Source organism: Palaemon carinicauda, chromosome 8 (genome assembly GCF_036898095.1).
Source record: "Palaemon carinicauda isolate YSFRI2023 chromosome 8, ASM3689809v2, whole genome shotgun sequence".
Lineage (NCBI taxonomy): Eukaryota > Metazoa > Arthropoda > Malacostraca > Decapoda > Palaemonidae > Palaemon > Palaemon carinicauda.
In genome coordinates, this window is record NC_090732.1 from 125,657,564 (window position 1) to 125,676,736 (window position 19,173).

Sequence of the window (19,173 nt, forward strand, 5' to 3'; positions counted from 1 at the left end):
ATTGAAAAAAAATTCCAAAGTACCAACAGCAACCAATGCATCCCTTTCTAAGCCATTGCAAGATAAAGGCCTCAGACATGAGGGGTTTGGCCAGTATATATCTATTTTCTCTTTTTTTTTATATTTTTTAATGAAGCAATATATTGATAATGACTTTGTTGCCCGAGTGACGAAATAATACAAACAGACGTTTGCTGAATACGACCTTGGAAAAAAAACTTTATTTGCCAATTGCAGTATTACCAATTTGCAGAAAAGTAACTAGACCTAGAATCACAAACAGTAGCAAAATTATTCCACCTAAAAGAATGTCTAGGTTTCTCTAATCAATAATTACATTTTGTGAGAAAATTTATAGGCCATATGAGGAATTTTGGAAATAGTACTAGAATTTTACCTCTAACAAAATTTTATGCACCTTTGGCAACGCTGCCTTCATGTAAACAACACTTGAAACACCAAACATTCTGACTAAAAGTGTAGTTGTGGTGGAAACCACGATTGGTTTAGTGGTTTCTTATATGAATATGTAATAAAATTGGGATAATCGGCATATAGCTAATTACTATTAACTTAAACATTTCATAATTCATCCAAAATAAGAAGTTACTGTGCCAGACAATAATCACGCTAGAGCCGGTGACTGGGGATTTGTGCTAAGAAGTTTTTAAAATCCTCAATTTTTTTTTTTAAACTTCCTTGCTAATCTAAGGGTGCGTCTTACCACTTGTAGCGTCTTATGACACGGGAAATATGGTAATCATCTTACTCTCCTCTGAAGCTGAAGCAATTGAAGGAGAGCAATCACGCACAGCCTTTTTCTTCCGTCAGCCAAAAAACTTTCCCCATTGGGAGGATGACCACTCCCTACACACAACATAAAGAGTATTCCGATGAGCCTCAATGTCCACACCACATAGTACAAAATACATGGATCTACACCACGGCGATTCATCAAGGTCTCATACAGACATTCCTCAGTACCAGGACACATACAAACAACACTCACTTGTTTCACTCCATTGTGACAGAAAAGAGAAACAGACTAAAAGTAAGAAAACTGGAGGCCAGAAACTGACGTCCGATCAGTTCAGCTGCCAGAAAGAGAGTAAGTGACCACCCACAATAACCATCATACCAAGCTAATCAGTACAAGGGAGGGTGTGGCAGCCATAACCTCAAATAATTTTTCAACTGGTCATAAACTGGCTTCGCCCAGAAGTAACCCAATTAAACGACTCAGTTTGTATCTTCGAAGGAACAAATAGATCTTCAACAAACTAAAATTAAATACATGAAATTTACCTGTAACTGTCCGCGTTCCTTATAGACATTCCCCAAGTTGCTATAAGCCTCGGCCAACATGGGATTTTGTTTAATGGCCAGCATGGAGAAATGGGCAGACCTAGAGCAAAAGACAAAGTAAATGTAAATTACAATGCAATTTGGTTACTAATCATCAAATTCAAACCAGTCAGTAGTTATGAAATAATTATATTAAGTTTCCGGAATACAGTAGAATTACATATGCAGTATATATAAAAGTAGCAATGAATGTGTAACAAAAAAACTATCAAAATCACAAGAACAATTACCTACTACACTTTAAAACATTACCTATACTGTATATTACCGTAATTCTTAATGGGTAATAGTCAATAAATGTGAATGAAAACCAATGACATCTAAATTTACGCTTCATTCTATCAACTCAAAAGACTGATCAGTTTACATAATAAAAACACACATCCTTTAAATAGGAGAGGACTTCAGCGCAAGCTGGAATGAGAGTTGACTTCAATAACAAGGTAGTTAATGACAGGTGTTGCACGCAAGCGAGTAGCTCTGCCCAATCACCTGTTAAAAAAAGCCTCAATTTGACCTTTTGGCTAAGGACTGAAGGGTGGTTGAGAAGAGAAGTTTAATTTAAAGGAGTCAGATTTGTATGGCTAGGAAAAATACACATTACTTCAAAATGCGTGATTTGTTCCTGTGCGAAATACAAACCTTCGTCCCTTAGAAAGGAAGACTCGCCTTTTGGTGGGTTGAAAGTTCCCTTAGAATCAAAGTGCTTGGTTCTTTTTCTTCCCTAGAAATGTCAGTCTGCCTGGTCTACAATGGGAGCAAATGAGATGACTGATAGGGCCTACTTCGTCAAATGGGGAAATCAGTCTGGAATACTATACCTGATGTATGAAGATCAATGGGTTGGTATAAATTCCACTATCCTCCCATTTAGGATTAAAGAATGGAGCTCAGAAGTGTTACTTACTATTATCAAATCAGATCTAGCATGTAACTTTTCGTCTGCTTCATACCATAGAGAACAAAATATATGGAGAACTAGTAATTATAACATTCATTCCAAAATTAAATCCACACATTACCAAAGACAACATGCTTCCTGTACCATGTAGCAGCTGAGCTGATTACACAATGGACTTGTGTGTATACTACCTGTGGACAATAGGTTGTACAGGTAGTTGGAGACTCCATACCCTACCCTTCAACACCTGGCCGACTGATAAGTTTATCTTAAAGGTTATGATGGAGCCAATACCCTCACTTCATGAGCTCTGGTCCTAGCTAGTACCTTGACTCTCAGAGCAGCTCAGGTGTACGCTGTACGGATTGTCTCAATTCACCAGAAAGATAACTTGGTGCTGCCAGTGCTAACAAAGAGTCACTGACACTCAAACTGAGGTGTCAGTTCCTCTTCAGAGATTACAGCAGAGCTGTCACTGATATAAAAGCTTCTCCTCCCAACCGCCACCCAAAGCTTCATGTAGACGGAATGGAGGTGGTTTCAAACCAAGGGTCATGAACTGAAGGCATATGGGTTCTGAGTTTTAGCCACACAGACCTCCTTACTCCCCACTGTGGATACTAAATAAAAGAGAACATGCAACTTGCCTACTCTCAAAGCCAGTTATAAGCCAAGCAAAAAGTAATGAGTGTTAGATTTTTGTCTGATGACCCGAAAGGCTTATACAGGATATGCATAAGAGCCAATTAGACATACGTCATGTCCCACTCCCGAGGCCTGAAGTCTCAGGGTGGGCAAAGGTGCTCAAAGTTTCTCACGAACATAGGCAACTACCACGAGGAAGAGAGGCCTATCCCATTCAGCGGTTTCTCTCGCTGAAAAAGACTGGGAAATCTGTGATCAGCGCTAGACTAGCTCCAAAATGGGAGAAGTATCGCAGGTACCCAAACATCTGCACAGCACCTTGCGAAAAGCCTTTCACTTGAAGAGGCTGAATACCCTGCAACCATGAAGTCACAACAACTTCACAGATTAGTGTTACCTCTAAAAAAAAAGGAGGAGGAGAAACTAGGAATGAAAGGTGGGAGGAGGAGGAGGAATTAGTAATGAAAGGTGGGAGGAGGAGGAGGAATTAGTAATGAAAGGTGGGAGGAGGAGGAGGAATTAGTAATGAAAGGTGGGAGGAGGAGGAGGAATTAGTAATGAAAAGTGGGAGGAGCCACAATACTTCTTCCTCTTCCCAGCCTTCTTCTTAGTCGAGACCTTGAAGATCAATGACAAAGCTTCCATGGAGGACACAAATGGTCTCTTCAAAAGAAGCAGACTACAGAGGAGAAATTAGTAATGAAAAGTGGGAGGAGCCACAGTACTTCTTTCTCTTGCCAGCCTTCTTTGAAGTCGAGACGTTGAAGATCAATGACAAAGCTTCCATGGAGGACTCAAATGGTCTCTTCAAAAGAAGCAGACTACGGAGGAGAAATTAGTATTGAAAAGTGGGAGGAGCAAGAGTGCTTCTTCCTCTTGCCAGCCTTCTTCGAAGTCAAGGCCTTGAAGATCAATGACAAAGCTTCCATGGAGGACACAAATGGTCTCTTCAAAAGAAGCAGACTACAGAGGAGAAATTAGTAATGAAAAGTGGGAGGAGCCACAGTACCTCTTTCTCTTCCCAGCCTTCTTCGAAGTCGAGACCTTGAAGATCAATGACAAAGCTTCCATGGAGGACACAAATGGTCTCTTCAAAAGAAGCAGACTACAGAGGAGGAGAAATTAGTAATGAAAAGTGGGAGGAGCAACAGTGCTTCTTCCTCTTGCCAGCCTTCTTCGAAGTCAAGGCCTTGAAGATCAATGACAAAGCTTCCATGGAGGACACAATGGCCTCTCCAAAAGAAGCAAACTAAGGAGGAGGAGGCATTAGAATGAATAGTGGGAGGAGCAAGAGTGCTTCTTCCTCTTACCAGCCTTCTTCGAAGTCAAGGCCTTGAAGATCAATGACAAAGCTTCCATGGAGGACACAAATGGTCTCTTCAAAAGAAGCAGACTACAGAGGAGAAATTAGTAATGAAAAGTGGGAGGAGCCACAGTAACTCTTTCTCTTCCCAGCCTTCTTCGAAGTCGAGACCTTGAAGATCAATGACAAAGCTTCCATGGAGGACACAAATGGTCTCTTCAAAAGAAGCAGACTACAGAGGAGGAGAAATTAGTAATGAAAAGTGGGAGGAGCAACAGTGTTTCTTCCTCTTGCCAGCCTTCTTCGAAGTCAAGGCCTTGAAGATCAATGACAAAGCTTCCATGGAGGACACAATGGCCTCTCCAAAAGAAGCAAACTAAGGAGGAGGAGGCATTAGAATGAATAGTGGGAGGAGCAAGAGTGCTTCTTCCTCTTAACAGCCTTCTTCGAAGTCAAGGCCTTGAAGATCAATGACAAAGCTTCCATGGAGGACACAAATGGTCTCTTCAAAAGAAGCAGACTACAGAGGAGAAATTAGTAATGAAAAGTGGGAGGAGCCACAGTACCTCTTTCTCTTCCCAGCCTTCTTCGAAGTCGAGACCTTGAAGATCAATGACAAAGCTTCCATGGAGGACACAAATGGTCTCTTCAAAAGAAGCAGACTACAGAGGAAGAGAAATTAGTAATGAAAAGTGGGAGGAGCCACAGTACTTCTTTCTCTTCCCAGCCTTCTTCGAAGTCGAGACCTTGAAGATCAATGACAAAGCTCCCATGGAGGACACAAATGGTCTCTTCAAAAGAAGCAGACTACAGAGGAAGAGAAATTAGTAATGAAAAGTGGGAGGAGCAACAGTGCTTCTTCCTCTTGCCAGCCTTCTTCGAAGTCAAGGCCTTGAAGATCAATGACAAAGCTTCCATGGAGGACACAATGGCCTCTCCAAAAGAAGCAAACTAAGGAGGAGGAGGCATTAGAATGAATAGTGGGAGGAGCAAGAGTGCTTCTTCCTCTTACCAGGCTTCTTCGAAGTCAAGGCCTTGAAGATCAATGACAAAGCTTCCATGGAGGACACAATGGCCTCTCCAAAAGAAGCAAACTAAGGAGGAGGAGGCACTAGAATGAATAGTGGGAGGAGCAAGAGTGCTTCTTCCTCTTACCAGCCTTCTTCGAAGTCAAGGCCTTGAAGATCAATGACAAAGCTTCCATGGAGGACACAATGGCCTCTCCAAAAGAAGCAAACTAAGGAGGAGGAGGCATTAGAATGAATAGTGGGAGGAGCAAGAGTGCTTCTTCCTCTTACCAGCCTTCTTCGAAGTCAAGGCCTTGAAGATCAATGACAAAGCTTCCATGGAGGACACAATGGCCTCTCCAAAAGAAGCAAACTAAGGAGGAGGAGGCATTAGAATGAATAGTGGGAGGAGCAAGAGTGCTTCTTCCTCTTACCAGCCTTCTTCGAAGTCAAGGCCTTGAAGATCAATGACAAAGCTTCCATGGAGGACACAAATGGTCTCTTCAAAAGAAGCAGACTACAGAGGAGGAGAAATTAGTAATGAAAAGTGGGAGGAGCAACAGTGCTTCTTCCTCTTGCCAGCCTTCTTCGAAGTCAAGGCCTTGAAGATCAATGACAAAGCTTCCATGGAGGACACAATGGCCTCTCCAAAAGAAGCAAACTAAGGAGGAGGAGGCATTAGAATGAATAGTGGGAGGAGCAAGAGTGCTTCTTCCTCTTACCAGCCTTCTTCGAAGTCAAGGCCTTGAAGATCAATGACAAAGCTTCCATGGAGGACACAATGGCCTCTCCAAAAGAAGCAAACTAAGGAGGAGGAGGCATTAGAATGAATCGTGGGAGGAGCAAGAGTGCTTCTTCCTCTTACCAGCCTTCTTCGAAGTCAAGGCCTTGAAGATCAATGACAAAGCTTCCATGGAGGACACAAATGGTCTCTTCAAAAGAAGCAGACTACAGAGGAGAAATTAGTAATGAAAAGTGGGAGGAGCCACAGTACCTCTTTCTCTTCCCAGCCTTCTTCGAAGTCGAGACCTTGAAGATCAATGACAAAGCTTCCATGGAGGACTCAAATGGTCTCTTTAAAAGAAGCAGACTACAGAGGAGGAGAAATTAGTAATGAAAAGTGGGAGGAGCAACAGTGCTTCTTCCTCTTGCCAGCCTTCTTCGAAGTCAAGGCCTTGAAGATCAATGACAAAGCTTCCATGGAGGACACAAATGGTCTCTTCAAAAGAAGCAGACTACAGAGGAGGAGAAATTAGTAATGAAAAGTGGGAGGAGCAACAGTGCTTCTTCCTCTTGCCAGCCTTCTTCGAAGTCAAGGCCTTGAAGATCAATGACAAAGCTTCCATGGAGGACACAAATGGTCTCTTCAAAAGAAGCAGACTACAGAGGAGGAGAAATTAGTAATGAAAAGTGGGAGGAGCAAGAGTGCTTCTTCCTCTTGCCAGCCTTCTTCGAAGTCAAGGCCTTGAAGATCAATGACAAAGCTTCCATGGAGGACACAATGGCCTCTCCAAAAGAAGCAAACTAAGGAGGAGGAGGCATTAGAATGAATAGTGGGAGGAGCAAGAGTGCTTCTTCCTCTTACCAGCCTTCTTCGAAGTCAAGGCCTTGAAGATCAATGACAAAGCTTCCATGGAGGAGAAGGCCACAAAGGGGATCTTCAAAAGCAGCAGACTACCACCAGCAGATGCCATACCCTCCTGCCTTCCACAGGTGTAGCAGTTGTTGTGTAGTCAACAAAAAGCCAGCCTCAATAGTGGTGGCAAAGGCAAAACCACCTCAAGCTGAGGAAAAGCCCAAATTTCATGGAAATCAATGGCAAGTTTGGTATAAACCTCCCCAACTTTTCACCATTGCACTTTTCAATTCATTTTGATATGACAATAGTAAGAATACCCTAATCTGACATGAGAATAAGAAAGAATAGCCAAAAATTTAAGAGGCAGCAAGAGTTAGTCCAAACTACTTGCAATCAAAGCAAAAAATGCTAGCCTTGATGAAGGACAGGGGGTCATGGCTATCTCCCGCACCACCTGCAGGTAGCAACCTTTGTAAGTTTATATGGACATTCCAGCTTCGATGAAGTCATATTTCTATTTAAGGACAACGGTTTGTATTTGTTTTGGAACAAATTACACTTCACTATGAAATCTGGGTTCCTTTCCAATGTCTTGTACGCTCAAATAAACCTTCCACTAATTTATATTTAAACAAAGTCTGTTGTATAAATGACAAAATACTAAGCAAGCTTCATTTCTGCACTTACTTGTCAAGACGGCGACACTGGAAATGAATTGATGATAGCAAAAGCAATACAGCTGTATTGCTCGGGTCCTGACGCCATAATTGCATGCAATGCTTCTCTGCATTTTCATAGTCACCAGTCTGGTATTCTCTATGGGCCAACTCGGCAAGACCTGTGGGGCATAAAGGAACAAAATATCCGATTATTTATTAGTTCAAGAAGTTAGGCTGCAAAAATTTTATAAAAATCAAATTTTAAAAGTAATTTGTATTTTTCCTTTTCGTACGAGAATAATTTCAGCTTGGCTGGAACTGGCTGTTAAGTTTATAAAAAGGTATTGGTAGTTACTGGCAGGTAGCAGGAAAGCTCCAGGCACTACCCAGCAAACCTTAATATCACTTTGATCTTTACCTAGGCTTTGCACGGTGGTTGAGGGGATGAGTGAAACTGGAAAACTCAGGTTTGAAAAGTTTGGAAAAGTACAAATTACAAGAAGAGCCTCGCAGCAACGGACTTCGTATATACCATAACAAATTCAGATAACCAGAGTAGCATTCAGTTGGCAAAGGTCACCATAACAAGTAAATACTTATATCTTCAAATTTATCTACTCTATACTGTAATGTACTTATTTGCATAATAGGAATAAAATAATTTTTACCATATTCATTATTGCTATATCTTCATTATGAACAGCCTATTCAAGGAATAAATCTATATAAATGAAATCAACTTTTTTCTAAGCAAGGCAATCTCAGAACAAGTAAACACAAACACTCAGCTCATCTTGCCATCAGCTGATTTCAAGCAACCACTCTCGAGGATATGCCCACATATACAGTAAATATGTACAGTAGTACTGTATTCTTCAGTGTACAGTATATATAAAGAGGATGTTATTACAAATGTTATTTTACTTACATTAGTCTTTGAAATTAAATTATAAAGCTGTTTCTATATCACTGTTTCCCCTACACAGGAAAGCAAAAAGGAAAACGTAATGAACGAATACATTTACACATCCAATTGATAAGTAATGCACTAATAGCTTTTAGTAAACTGTGGTAGTCTAATAACATACAGCATTGACATACTGTATTGACCTACTGTATGTGCAATATTTATTATAAGATGCTTTGAACAAGTTTTGAAACCATATTACAGCCCAGCTGAAAACATAACATTGACAGCTGATTTAAACTAGAGTACCACAATCAGGAAGAGCACACACATGAATAAAAAGTATTCTTAATGCATTTTCCAAACTTATTTAGACTATCTTATAATTAATAACAGATGTTTCATACAGCTCACTAAAAACTAGAAGTATCGTTAGTTATCACTTGGATGTATAAATGCCTTCATTCCTTCTTTCATTCATCATAACTGGTGATGAAACTTAAATAAACAAAATGGCTTCCATTTTGGGCATTGCAAGTAGGGGAAATATGATAATAGAATTAGTTTTAATTCAAATTTATAAAGACATTAAGTAAAATGAAATTGTAATGAAATTTTTTTATATAACCAAACCTAACTTATAGGCCTACACAGATGGCTTTATGATTTAGCATTCTTTATACAGTACTACAGAAATGAGATGGATTAAGATTCATCTTCAATTCTTACAATGTCCAATCTAAAGGTTGGTTTATGCATTAAATATACTTATTTTCTTATTCATTTACAAAGTACTGTAGTCTTGTATACATCACTTTATCTATTTTCTTTGACTTAACTATAGGTAAAGCAGTAGTAGTAGTTCCCAGATTACTTGCAAGCATTTTCTGGTGATGTATTCCATTTGTATTGATATGGCCCATGACTAAAGCAATCTTTGCTTACGAGAGTTTCATTTATCATTTCTGAAGTGCAGTATATTTCTTAATTTTTATGTGTAATTCAATTTAATTCCTTAATTATGCCATCCAAAGGTGAAAAACTAAAGTGTGTTAATCTCAGCTGCTTGTTTTGATGTTACTCAAATGTTTAGCATAAATGGTAGGCCTTTAGTCCATAGGAATTAGAAATAATTGTGCTTGATTTTATGCTTTTTGGAAACTTTTGTTTCTTTACGACAGAATTCCAGTGGTACCGGACCCCCCCCCTTTCCTCTATTAGTCTGTTAATGCGAGGTTCTAATGTACTGTACTTTTAAAAGTTGTGTAGTTTGTACACAAAAACAAACCCTAGTCCCTTAATAGAGGAATCAATCCTTGGAGGGGGAAGTCCCATAATCAAAATACCAGGATGTCAAAGCACTTGGACCTTAAAGAGGTGCGGTGGGTTGAGTCCTACCACCTTTTAACTTTGAGAAATAGATTCTCAAAGGTTTAAAACATGGGAAAGCCTATCACTGCCAAGACTGAGTGGAGCTTCTCCAAGTGAAGTAGATGAAAAAATCTGCAATACATTGCAGAGGGCCGGAGTTACCCCTTCTACGGCCCCAATCACAGAAGATGCCCACTAGCTTAATAAGATAGCAGAAGTAGAATTTTGGAAGTATCCAAACATCTTCACAGTGCCTCGAAAAAAGCCTTCCACATGAAGGAGATTATGGATAATCTCCAACAGTGAAGAGACGAGGATAGCAGTGCACATGAAACCTCTTGACAAAGCAGGTTGTGCCATAGGAGGAAGTTTGGTTAGGAGCATCAGCAGGACTGGGTACCACTCTACTTGTGGCCATTTGCAAGCCACCAGGGTCAGTCCAAAATCTAGAGTAATCAGTACAGTAGTCAGTCGATTACCCTTCATATCAGGCAAAATGGATGAAAAGATTTAAGCAGTGAGGCAATCCCAATTCTATTGGAGGGCATCCCCTAGAGCTGCTGCTGGATACGAGATCAGTGAACAGTAGACCAGAAGCATGTTGTTGAGCATTGTGGCAAACATGTCTTATCAGTAGGTACCCCACTGTCAGCAGATTCTCTGCTACTAGAAGGTGAAGTTACCACCTGGGTCCTATAACTTGACCCTGGAGATGAGTGCACACGAATAGCTAAGAGTATGTTCAGCAGGAAACTCTCGCGAGAGATGCATATGCATTATAAGCGCAAGTTGCCAAGCACTTGCGTATAGGCAATTGTAATGCTTGCAAAGAGTGCACTTGTAGGAGAGTGACCAAAGGATGTAAGGCTGATTGTATTTATTTCCATTGATGAACTTATGGAGTGATGGAATTATGATGATTTCACAGTTGAGTTGAGTAATGACATGGTCGAAGTTTTTCCTACAAACTTGGAAAGAATGATACTTTATTACACATCTCCAAATTTCAGATGTGATCAGATAGATAGCATATCGACAGAAAACCTCTTGTAACAGATAGTCTTAAAGACAAGCTCTCATTCCTGAGGAACTCATAGGGGCTAAAATAGTGTCTGAAAGTGACTGTGTAAAATAGATGCCCATTTTGGAGGACCTAAGAAGCCAAGACAACATCCACAATAACAGGAAATTCACGTCCCTCAACTGGAAGATCTTGGCAAGAACAATGATACAATAGCCGTATACTGTATTTGCACTAGTATAAGCAAATTAATACATAGTCTGTAATCAACAAGAGTAACGTTATCAAGAAAGATCCCTCCCACAACACTATAATCACACAAAAAGGACTCATACCCTCCCCTGCAGATACAGAAGTGCCAAATACTTCCCAACTCTCATGCATCACGCTTGCTATTCTGCAAGAAAATCCTCCTAGATGGGAACTGCTGGAATGTTTCCAGATGTGAAGCCAAACACAAGTCATTACTATCAAACCTCAGCAATTGAGGATGATGTAGAAGCGCCAACCTAAAAGGAATATCTTTCAGTGCCTTGACAAAGACCACAGCAGACCGAGGTACCAATATAGGAGGTGTATGTATGACAATGGCCATGGCCTATAACTTGGATATTTTTAACGCTTTTTCATAATAATACAGCAGCCAAAGGGGGTGGCCCCCTCCCACGTTAGATAAATAGGTAAGGATATGGCGTGCAAGTTAGGTTAGGCGGATAAGTTTAGGTTAGGTGGATAAGTTTAGGTTAGCGGCGTTCTATGTCCGCCGTTATGCAGAGGCTCCCCAGTAAGCTTGTGAATGTCACAAAAGGCCTCTTGAATTTCAAGCAAACAAGGTTTTAGCTTAAAATTACTTTTCTATAACCGATTGAAACCATTCCTACTATAATGTCATTTCAGTTTGTTTCAAAGATAAAGAGGCTACTCGTAAGTTGTTGCATAGTCAAAAAGTAAACAAACTGCGGTAATTCATATGTTAAGGAACAAAAGTTTGTAGGTGCCATAAGAAATTTTGTATTACTAAAGCCAAGTAATGGCACCATTGTTCCTGTATTTCTAATTAAAGCCCTAAAAATTTCTTTTTACTTGTCCAATGTACTTTCCCTATGAGCAAGTTGTTCATTTTGGTCTGAAATACAATATGAAGCAAGTTTTATATCTTAGGAAATATTATGACTTTGTGTTACCTTGCCAGTATTAAAGCAAACATAGGATTAAGGCTTAGTCTTAGGGTAAGCTAGGAATACAGCAGTGTATGGGGGGGGGATCACATGGGACATAGCCCTCGCCAGACAGGTAAAGATACTGCTCCTAGATTAGGTTGGGTGAGGGATCTTTAGGTTAGGTAGCATTCTTGTTTGTTTTTATTTTAAAATGTGTTTTAGGGTGTATGTATGATAGCGGCCACCTGCATGTTAGAATGCGACATGTAAGGGGGGGTCGCAGGCGGCATTAGCCCCCCCCCCAGGTAAGTAGCTTAGGACACGGCTTGTAGGTTAGGTTAGGCTAGGGGGGAAAGTTTAGGTCAGTTGACCATTTTTAATCCACATGTGAGGAACTGGCCACTGATACACAAAGGCTCCTCTGCTTTTTCAGCCATAACTTTAGAAATTTCATCTCTGGTGTCTCAACAAACTACAAAGGCTCCTCACATTTTCTTATAAAGATAATTAGAATCCCTGGGAAAATATAACCTCTCATTAATCAATCCCTCTATAACAAATGAGACCATCAGAATATAGGAGACTATAATCCTAACAGAAACACAGTCTAGGGGGCAACCCATCTATTAGGTTAGTTTTATCATTTTGTTTGTTTCCCAAGTAAAATGTGAAAGATTTGTCAAGAAATGCAGATGGCTGCCAGATTTTTATACGAAGTCAAAATTGGATGATAAAAAAATTGAGGAAAATTTTGCTTGCAGCTGAAGTTACATGAAAGAATGTGATTTCGCAAGAATACCAATGGACATGAAAAAAATATACATATAATTGTATATACTGCCTGTGTTTACGGTTAATATTTAACACGGAATTTTTTTAAAATGTTTGGCCAATACGATGTGGACATTTTGATTGTTTCCACAACCAAGCAAATACATGTAGCCATATTGAACATTATAAAACTAATATGGATTTTATTATAGTTATGAACAGTAGCACTATGAAGCCATTTTATAAATATATCTATACATGCATTGGAATGTACAATTCTAGATGGCCCACAGAAGGTTACGGTAACGAGATCAGTGTCCAAACACACCTAAACTTTGCCACGTGTTGACCAAAACCCAAATAGTTCGGGTCCCTTTGTAACTCAAGACAATGGAAAACTATTCGTAAGCTTCAGATGATAAAATATTCCTGAAATTCACATAAACTATTCTAATGACTAAGAATTCCCCGACGCAAGAATATATCTGGATTCCCCAAGTCCCAACCTAAATCACGAAAAGATATAAACCATGAAATTTCTCACCCTGGTAGTTATATTGCACAGCCGCAGGCGTTGCTACACTCATCTTCACACTTTGTACTTTACAATTTCCACTTCAAATCAATGCATGACTTCCCCAGCACCAAATGTTCTAGCAGAAATTTCCAAAACAAACTACGAGAACCACCAAACAAGATGAAAGTTTCAAGATCGGTCCTCAATTTGGAAAAAAGGTTGTTACTAAGCCAACCAGCAGTCGCCAGCGTACACTAGTGACCGTGCAGATACGTGACTTCGATTATACCACGCTACAGATTTAGAATGAACACCAAACCGTCTTTACATTTTTGGGATCTTATTTTATTAATATTAATAAAAAAATTTAAAAATGCACAATTGAAAAGATATAAAAATAACACACCCAATCGCGATGTTACTGTTTTTAGAATGATTTATTGTTAATTTTTTCTCATCATTTATTTATTTCCTTATTTCCTTTCCTCACTGGGCTTCTTTAGTTTTCAACATCCACATTTATTATTATTATTATTATTATTATTATTATTACTTGCTAAGCTACAACCCTACTTGGAAAAGTAGAATGCTTTAAGCCCAGGGGCTCCAACAGGGAAAATAGCCCAGTGAGAAAAGGAAACAAGGAATTAAGAGAAGTAATATATGTAAAGAATAGGCCAGACTATTCGGTGTATGGTAGGCAAAAGGAAAATGAATCGTGACCTGAGAGAAGGATACAATGTAGTACTGGCTGGCCAGTCAAAGGACCCAATAACTCTCTTGTGGTAGTATCTCAACATAAAGGAAAGTTAAAATAATCCATTCTAGCAAAATTCCGCATTGGCTTCCAAATGGAATAAACTTTATCCCCTATATTTTGCTCTACATTTCTAGCTTCTGTTTTTCTGACTCGTGTTACCGTAATGATTACTTCCAAAAACATTTCTGGACTAATAGTTGCTTTCCTCCATTATCCATAATGACATCCATTGACCCACTTTCTGTTTTTTTTCCATTTACCCTTAGTCTTTTATACATTTACTATTAACTTTCTCCTCTTACAAATACTTTCAAACTATTTCCGTCAATTTCTGTAGTTTTTCTTCTCTTACCACACTATTATCTGCAAAGTTCAACCATTGTTTACTCCATTCAATACTTTCTCATTGAAAACCTTTGCCTCATCGTACACCGCCTTTTCTATGGGTTATGACATCACCTTAAAATTCTAACCTAATCCATAAAGGAGTTGAACATCTAGACACATCTTTCATTTACCTCATTTCTTTAAATGTATTCCTAATGCCCTTCAAACTACAACTTTCTCAAATATAGCATAAGTTTTTACTGTATCCATGTACTCGTATAGGCCTGCTACTAACAGCCTTGTCTAAAAAAAAAATTTTCATCGCCTATCCTATTTGTTTTTAGTTAAAATTTGGCCATATATCTTCCCTTGTATAGCAATACTGTATACCTTTAAAATTATCATAGCCACCTTTACTTTTGTACAGTGGAGCCTTTATTCTTCTCATAAATTCCTTTGGAACTTTCTTCTCATCCGGACGTGCAGTAAAAATTCTGACCAGCCTCTAAATAAAATCCTCACCACTACAATGCAGCCTCTCCCTTTTAGCCCCAATTACATCAATTGGTGTCTTTTTTTTTTTCTTCGACCTTCTAATCTTCTTTCTTATATCCTCAACATTAACAATCACTCCAACGAACATTCACCCTTTTACACGAAACGTTCCAAGTCTTGCATCACTCCTAGATAGATGCCTCTTACATCCTAAACATGACACGGTTGCAATCACATCAAAACAACATCTCTCTTTTCAGAGATCTATTTATTTATCAATTGCGCGCGCACACACGCACGCACACACACACACACACACACATATATATATATATATATATATCTATCTATATACATATATCTATATATATAGATATATATATATATATATATATATATATATATATATATATATATATATATATATATTAGTGTAATAGTAAGAGAGAGAGAGAGAGAGAGAGAGAGAGAGAGAGAGAGAGAGAGAGAGAGAGAGAGAGAGTCGGTAAGCACAATCATTGTCTAACCATCGACAATTTTCGTGTTCATATTGCAATTAACTAAAATATCCTATAAATCTCATATAATATGCTAAAAATTCCCAAGTTGTAAAAAATAAGAGAAAAAATTCTCAAATCCGCTTTAAATATCCTAAAAACATGACTACGTAATCTTCCCTCTGGGTGTAAAATAATACCATTTCACAACTATAAGCCAAAACTAAGGGACGTCTATTCATTTGCATTTTGTATTTTCATTTCTTTCGTTGTTCACTACCGGAAAAGCATTTTGTGACAAACTAAAGGATTTACCATACACAGTGATCAATTGATATGATGACAAAGATAATCCTGTTCGAGTGAGAGGGATTAACATATGTCAACTTTAAAAACAAAAGAGTAACGCTACATAAAGCGCATGAGGATTATAGGGTCTTGTCAGACCATTGAGGGTGTAAAAATGAGAAGGAAATACGATTCGATACATTAACTCAGCCATGTAGGCCTCTGCCTTCCAACTCTTCTAGTGCCTTGCAGAGCCTGGATGAAAGTTTGGTGAACTAATCTCTCTTGGGGAGTGTGAAGAGCATGTTCAAAACATCTCCACCTACTCCTCACCATGTTCTCATCCACATATGGCACTCAAGTAATCTCTTTTATAGTTTTATATATTTCTAATTCTGCCCTGCCATTTAACTACCAATATTCTTCTGTGGGCTTTGTTCTCAAATCTACAAAATCTGTTGGATATTGTTTCATTGTCATACCACGACTCAGTCCATACAGTAACACTGATCTCACTAAACTGATATATAGCCTAATTTTTATATGTAATTTCAGATTTGATTTCCAAATTTTACTTAACCTAGCCATTATCTTATTTTTTTTTAATCTTTCATTAAACTCAAATTCTAAAGGTCCTGTATTAAAGATCATAGTTCCTAAATATTTAAATGATTCCACCTCATTAGTCCTTTCTCCTTCCAATGATACTTCATTTTCCATTGCATATTCCGTTCTCATCATCTCTGCCTTTCTGCTATTTATCTTGAGCCGAACCTCATGTGATATGTCGTGCATTCAAAATGGCATTAAAGCTATTGATGAGGTAATGCAAGTGAAAGAATGGTACATCAGCAGCAGACACATAGGCTATGTGGTTACCCATGGTCAAATCAACAGGATTGCAATGAAATCTAGAATAAATGAATCCACGAAAGCGAGAAAAGTAAAGTGTAAATAAAAACATAGGATAGCTATTACCATTATTTACTAATGCAAGATGTGGTAATTTTGCAATCACATCCGAAATGAGATACAGCAACACTTGCAATTTACGTCATTCTCTACTTTTTTTTTCATAACTGCTGTAGCCATCCATATCAATGTTGTTTTCGGTGCTCAATTAATGAAAGAACATTGTATTTATGAATTTGGGTCACAACGCCTGTCACTGGGACCTAGAAGGACATTCAGTGTCTATGAGCATCAGTGGGAAAACCCAGCTGTTGTACTTAGAAGGAAAAGTTGCTTGGAGGAATTCATCCAAGCAAAGTTACGAGAGGTTGGACAGCAAGATGGAAGAAAGGAAGCGGGAACGGGAGTATAGCAGACGACTAAAAATTCAGTACACAAGAGGATGAAAGGACGTTGCAAAATAAAACTTTTATAAACGCCTACAGTGCACCGCCTAAGGTGCACTATTGTCACTAACCCTTACGGATATAATTGAGGGAAGAATTGAAAGTCTAAGAGAAACCTGCGTGCAGAAAATAACTTGAAATTTGTCAAGGTTAACACGCAGCCCCGAAATACAATGCCTTCTTCCACGACAATCAATCTCTATTAAAAATCTTTTTAATCGTCATTCTTTCCCATCTTACACGCACCCTTTAGGGCAATTTATTTCTTTAAGTAGTGCAGTTTTAGAAAAAATAAATTTCAGAACGGGTATCGGTCAATTTTAACTATAAAATTAGTTTAGTGTTACATATAGCCACTCTATTCTTGCATGAAGACCTCCATTGGTTTGATTCAAACCACAGTATGCAGTGTTGCAATAGCCAGTGCCAAGCCACAGTGCCTAGCAATCTACATGTAAACAAGCAAGAAAATACCAACGACAAGATGAGCTAATACAATGAAGAAATGCCACCAGTGTTGCAGGATCTTTTCGGCCAGACAGACTAGTCACATCATAGATCCTTCTGCAAGTTCGGCCTTTTTTTTTTTTTTTTTTTGCAACAATAAAGGAAAAGGTGTCTGATTTCAGTTCCAATATTGTCGAAATAGATGCTCACCAGAACGCCAGCCGGGCAAGCCCAAACCAATCTACCCTTCATTGTGGTACCTAACCACTGCAGTAACCTCGCCCGCAACCAGCTTGTTAAACGCAAGGCCAATATTGTATTGGCCTTGATTAAACACATGGTCCCCGGCGGGGATCGATCTGCTGCCATGCGAATGCCAGGCGAACGCGTTACCACTGAACTAGCATATTATAATTTACACCTTGCACTCATTCAAGTGGATAGCTCCCGTAGGAGGGTAGTGCCGACAGTGCACTTCACGCTGTGCACTGTGTGCATTATTTAACCAAATCCAGTCAAATCAAGTGGGTAGCTACTGCAAATGTCCATTGGCTATTTGCCCATTTGGTCAGGGAAGAAAATATTTTGGATTTAGTAATCAGCTCTTCTAGGAGAAAAATACACAGATATCAAAACCATATTTACCAAACCCTCTGTATCATGGCCTTCCACCATTTTAAATCGACAGTCCTCTTGCTTGGTGGTACAGTCAAACACACTTTCAGGTCAATTTTCTCTCCCACTTTATTATTAAACCAGTGTGTTAGGTAGACATAACAGAAGGGTAGAGACTGGTGATTTATCATGAGGTTGTATATTACTTATGTTTCTGAATCTTCGTCTACGATCTTCATTTTTGAAAGCACTGTTCTCTGTGTGTAGTCATAATCATAAAGTTATTTCTATCATCTTTTTATTAGATGTCGGGATGCCAGATAACTCCTAATCAATCAATTATTTATCATCTTTTTAGTTCTTTTACATTTCGTACTAGGTTGCTCTCCCTATTGAGGCCATAAGGCTTATTGTATTAGGGTTCCAGCTTGGATAATAATAATAATAATAATAATAATAATAATAATAATAATAATAATAATAATAATAATAATAATAATAATAATACTTGAGTGTTAGGGTGCACACTAAACTTGATTGAAATAGAGCCCTGCCCTCGAAATGTGAAACGTAGGTGTTGTTTGTACGTTTACGTAACTTTTGTACTCTTACGTAAGAACATCCGCGGAAGAAGGAGAAATACGTGACACGACTCTAACGCTCCACATATGTCTAGGTCACACACATTGAGTAGGTTGTAAATAACAATATATGTTGTTGTTAGATGCATTTATAATTTTCTTTTTATTGCCTTCATCGATGGAATTTTTTCCCTGTAGATCGACTTCAGAAGTTGTTACCATAAGCGAGGTTTCACGACAAGGATTTTTATAATCATATGCTTATGTAATCATAGAAGATAACGGGGGATAAAGGCCAATAACGATATGCATTTCTTGCTCTTCATCTTTTCCTGCCCTGACCAGAACTAATATTGAACAAATTTGTGGATCGATAGACCAATGTTACTGCCGTCAGCAAAAATGAGATAATTCCCCCAAGAGCCATCTAAAAAATAAATATATTCAATAAAAACCTGAAATATACCTAAATATGGGCCAAAAAACACGGCAAGGGGTTAACCTTGGTGTTTCGCCCATTTTTTCGAAATAATTTTTTCCTTGCAATGTTGCTAAATTGCAGTAAAATAGGGATTTATTGCAATTTATGGCCATTTCCT

The 19,173-nt window shown here is 38.7% G+C and overlaps 1 protein-coding gene across 2 annotated transcripts in view; it reads right to left on the reverse strand.

Annotated features, from left to right (window-relative positions):
• sxc (O-linked N-acetylglucosamine (GlcNAc) transferase sxc) overlaps positions 1–19,173 on the reverse strand; it is a 79,321-nt gene that overhangs the window by 49,952 nt on the left and 10,196 nt on the right. Inside the window, exons 1-3 of one of the 2 annotated variants that reach the window (XM_068378912.1) lie at positions 13,234–13,453; positions 7,488–7,638; positions 1,306–1,405 (exon numbers count right to left, since the gene is read on the reverse strand). In XM_068378912.1, the coding sequence (XP_068235013.1) occupies positions 1,306–1,405; positions 7,488–7,638; positions 13,234–13,276 (294 nt within the window). In that variant the 5' untranslated portion in view covers positions 13,277–13,453. Of the gene's footprint in view, positions 1–1,305; positions 1,406–7,487; positions 7,639–13,233; positions 13,454–19,173 lie in introns of those variants that run through there. The other variant, XM_068378911.1, reaches the window with a different exon arrangement.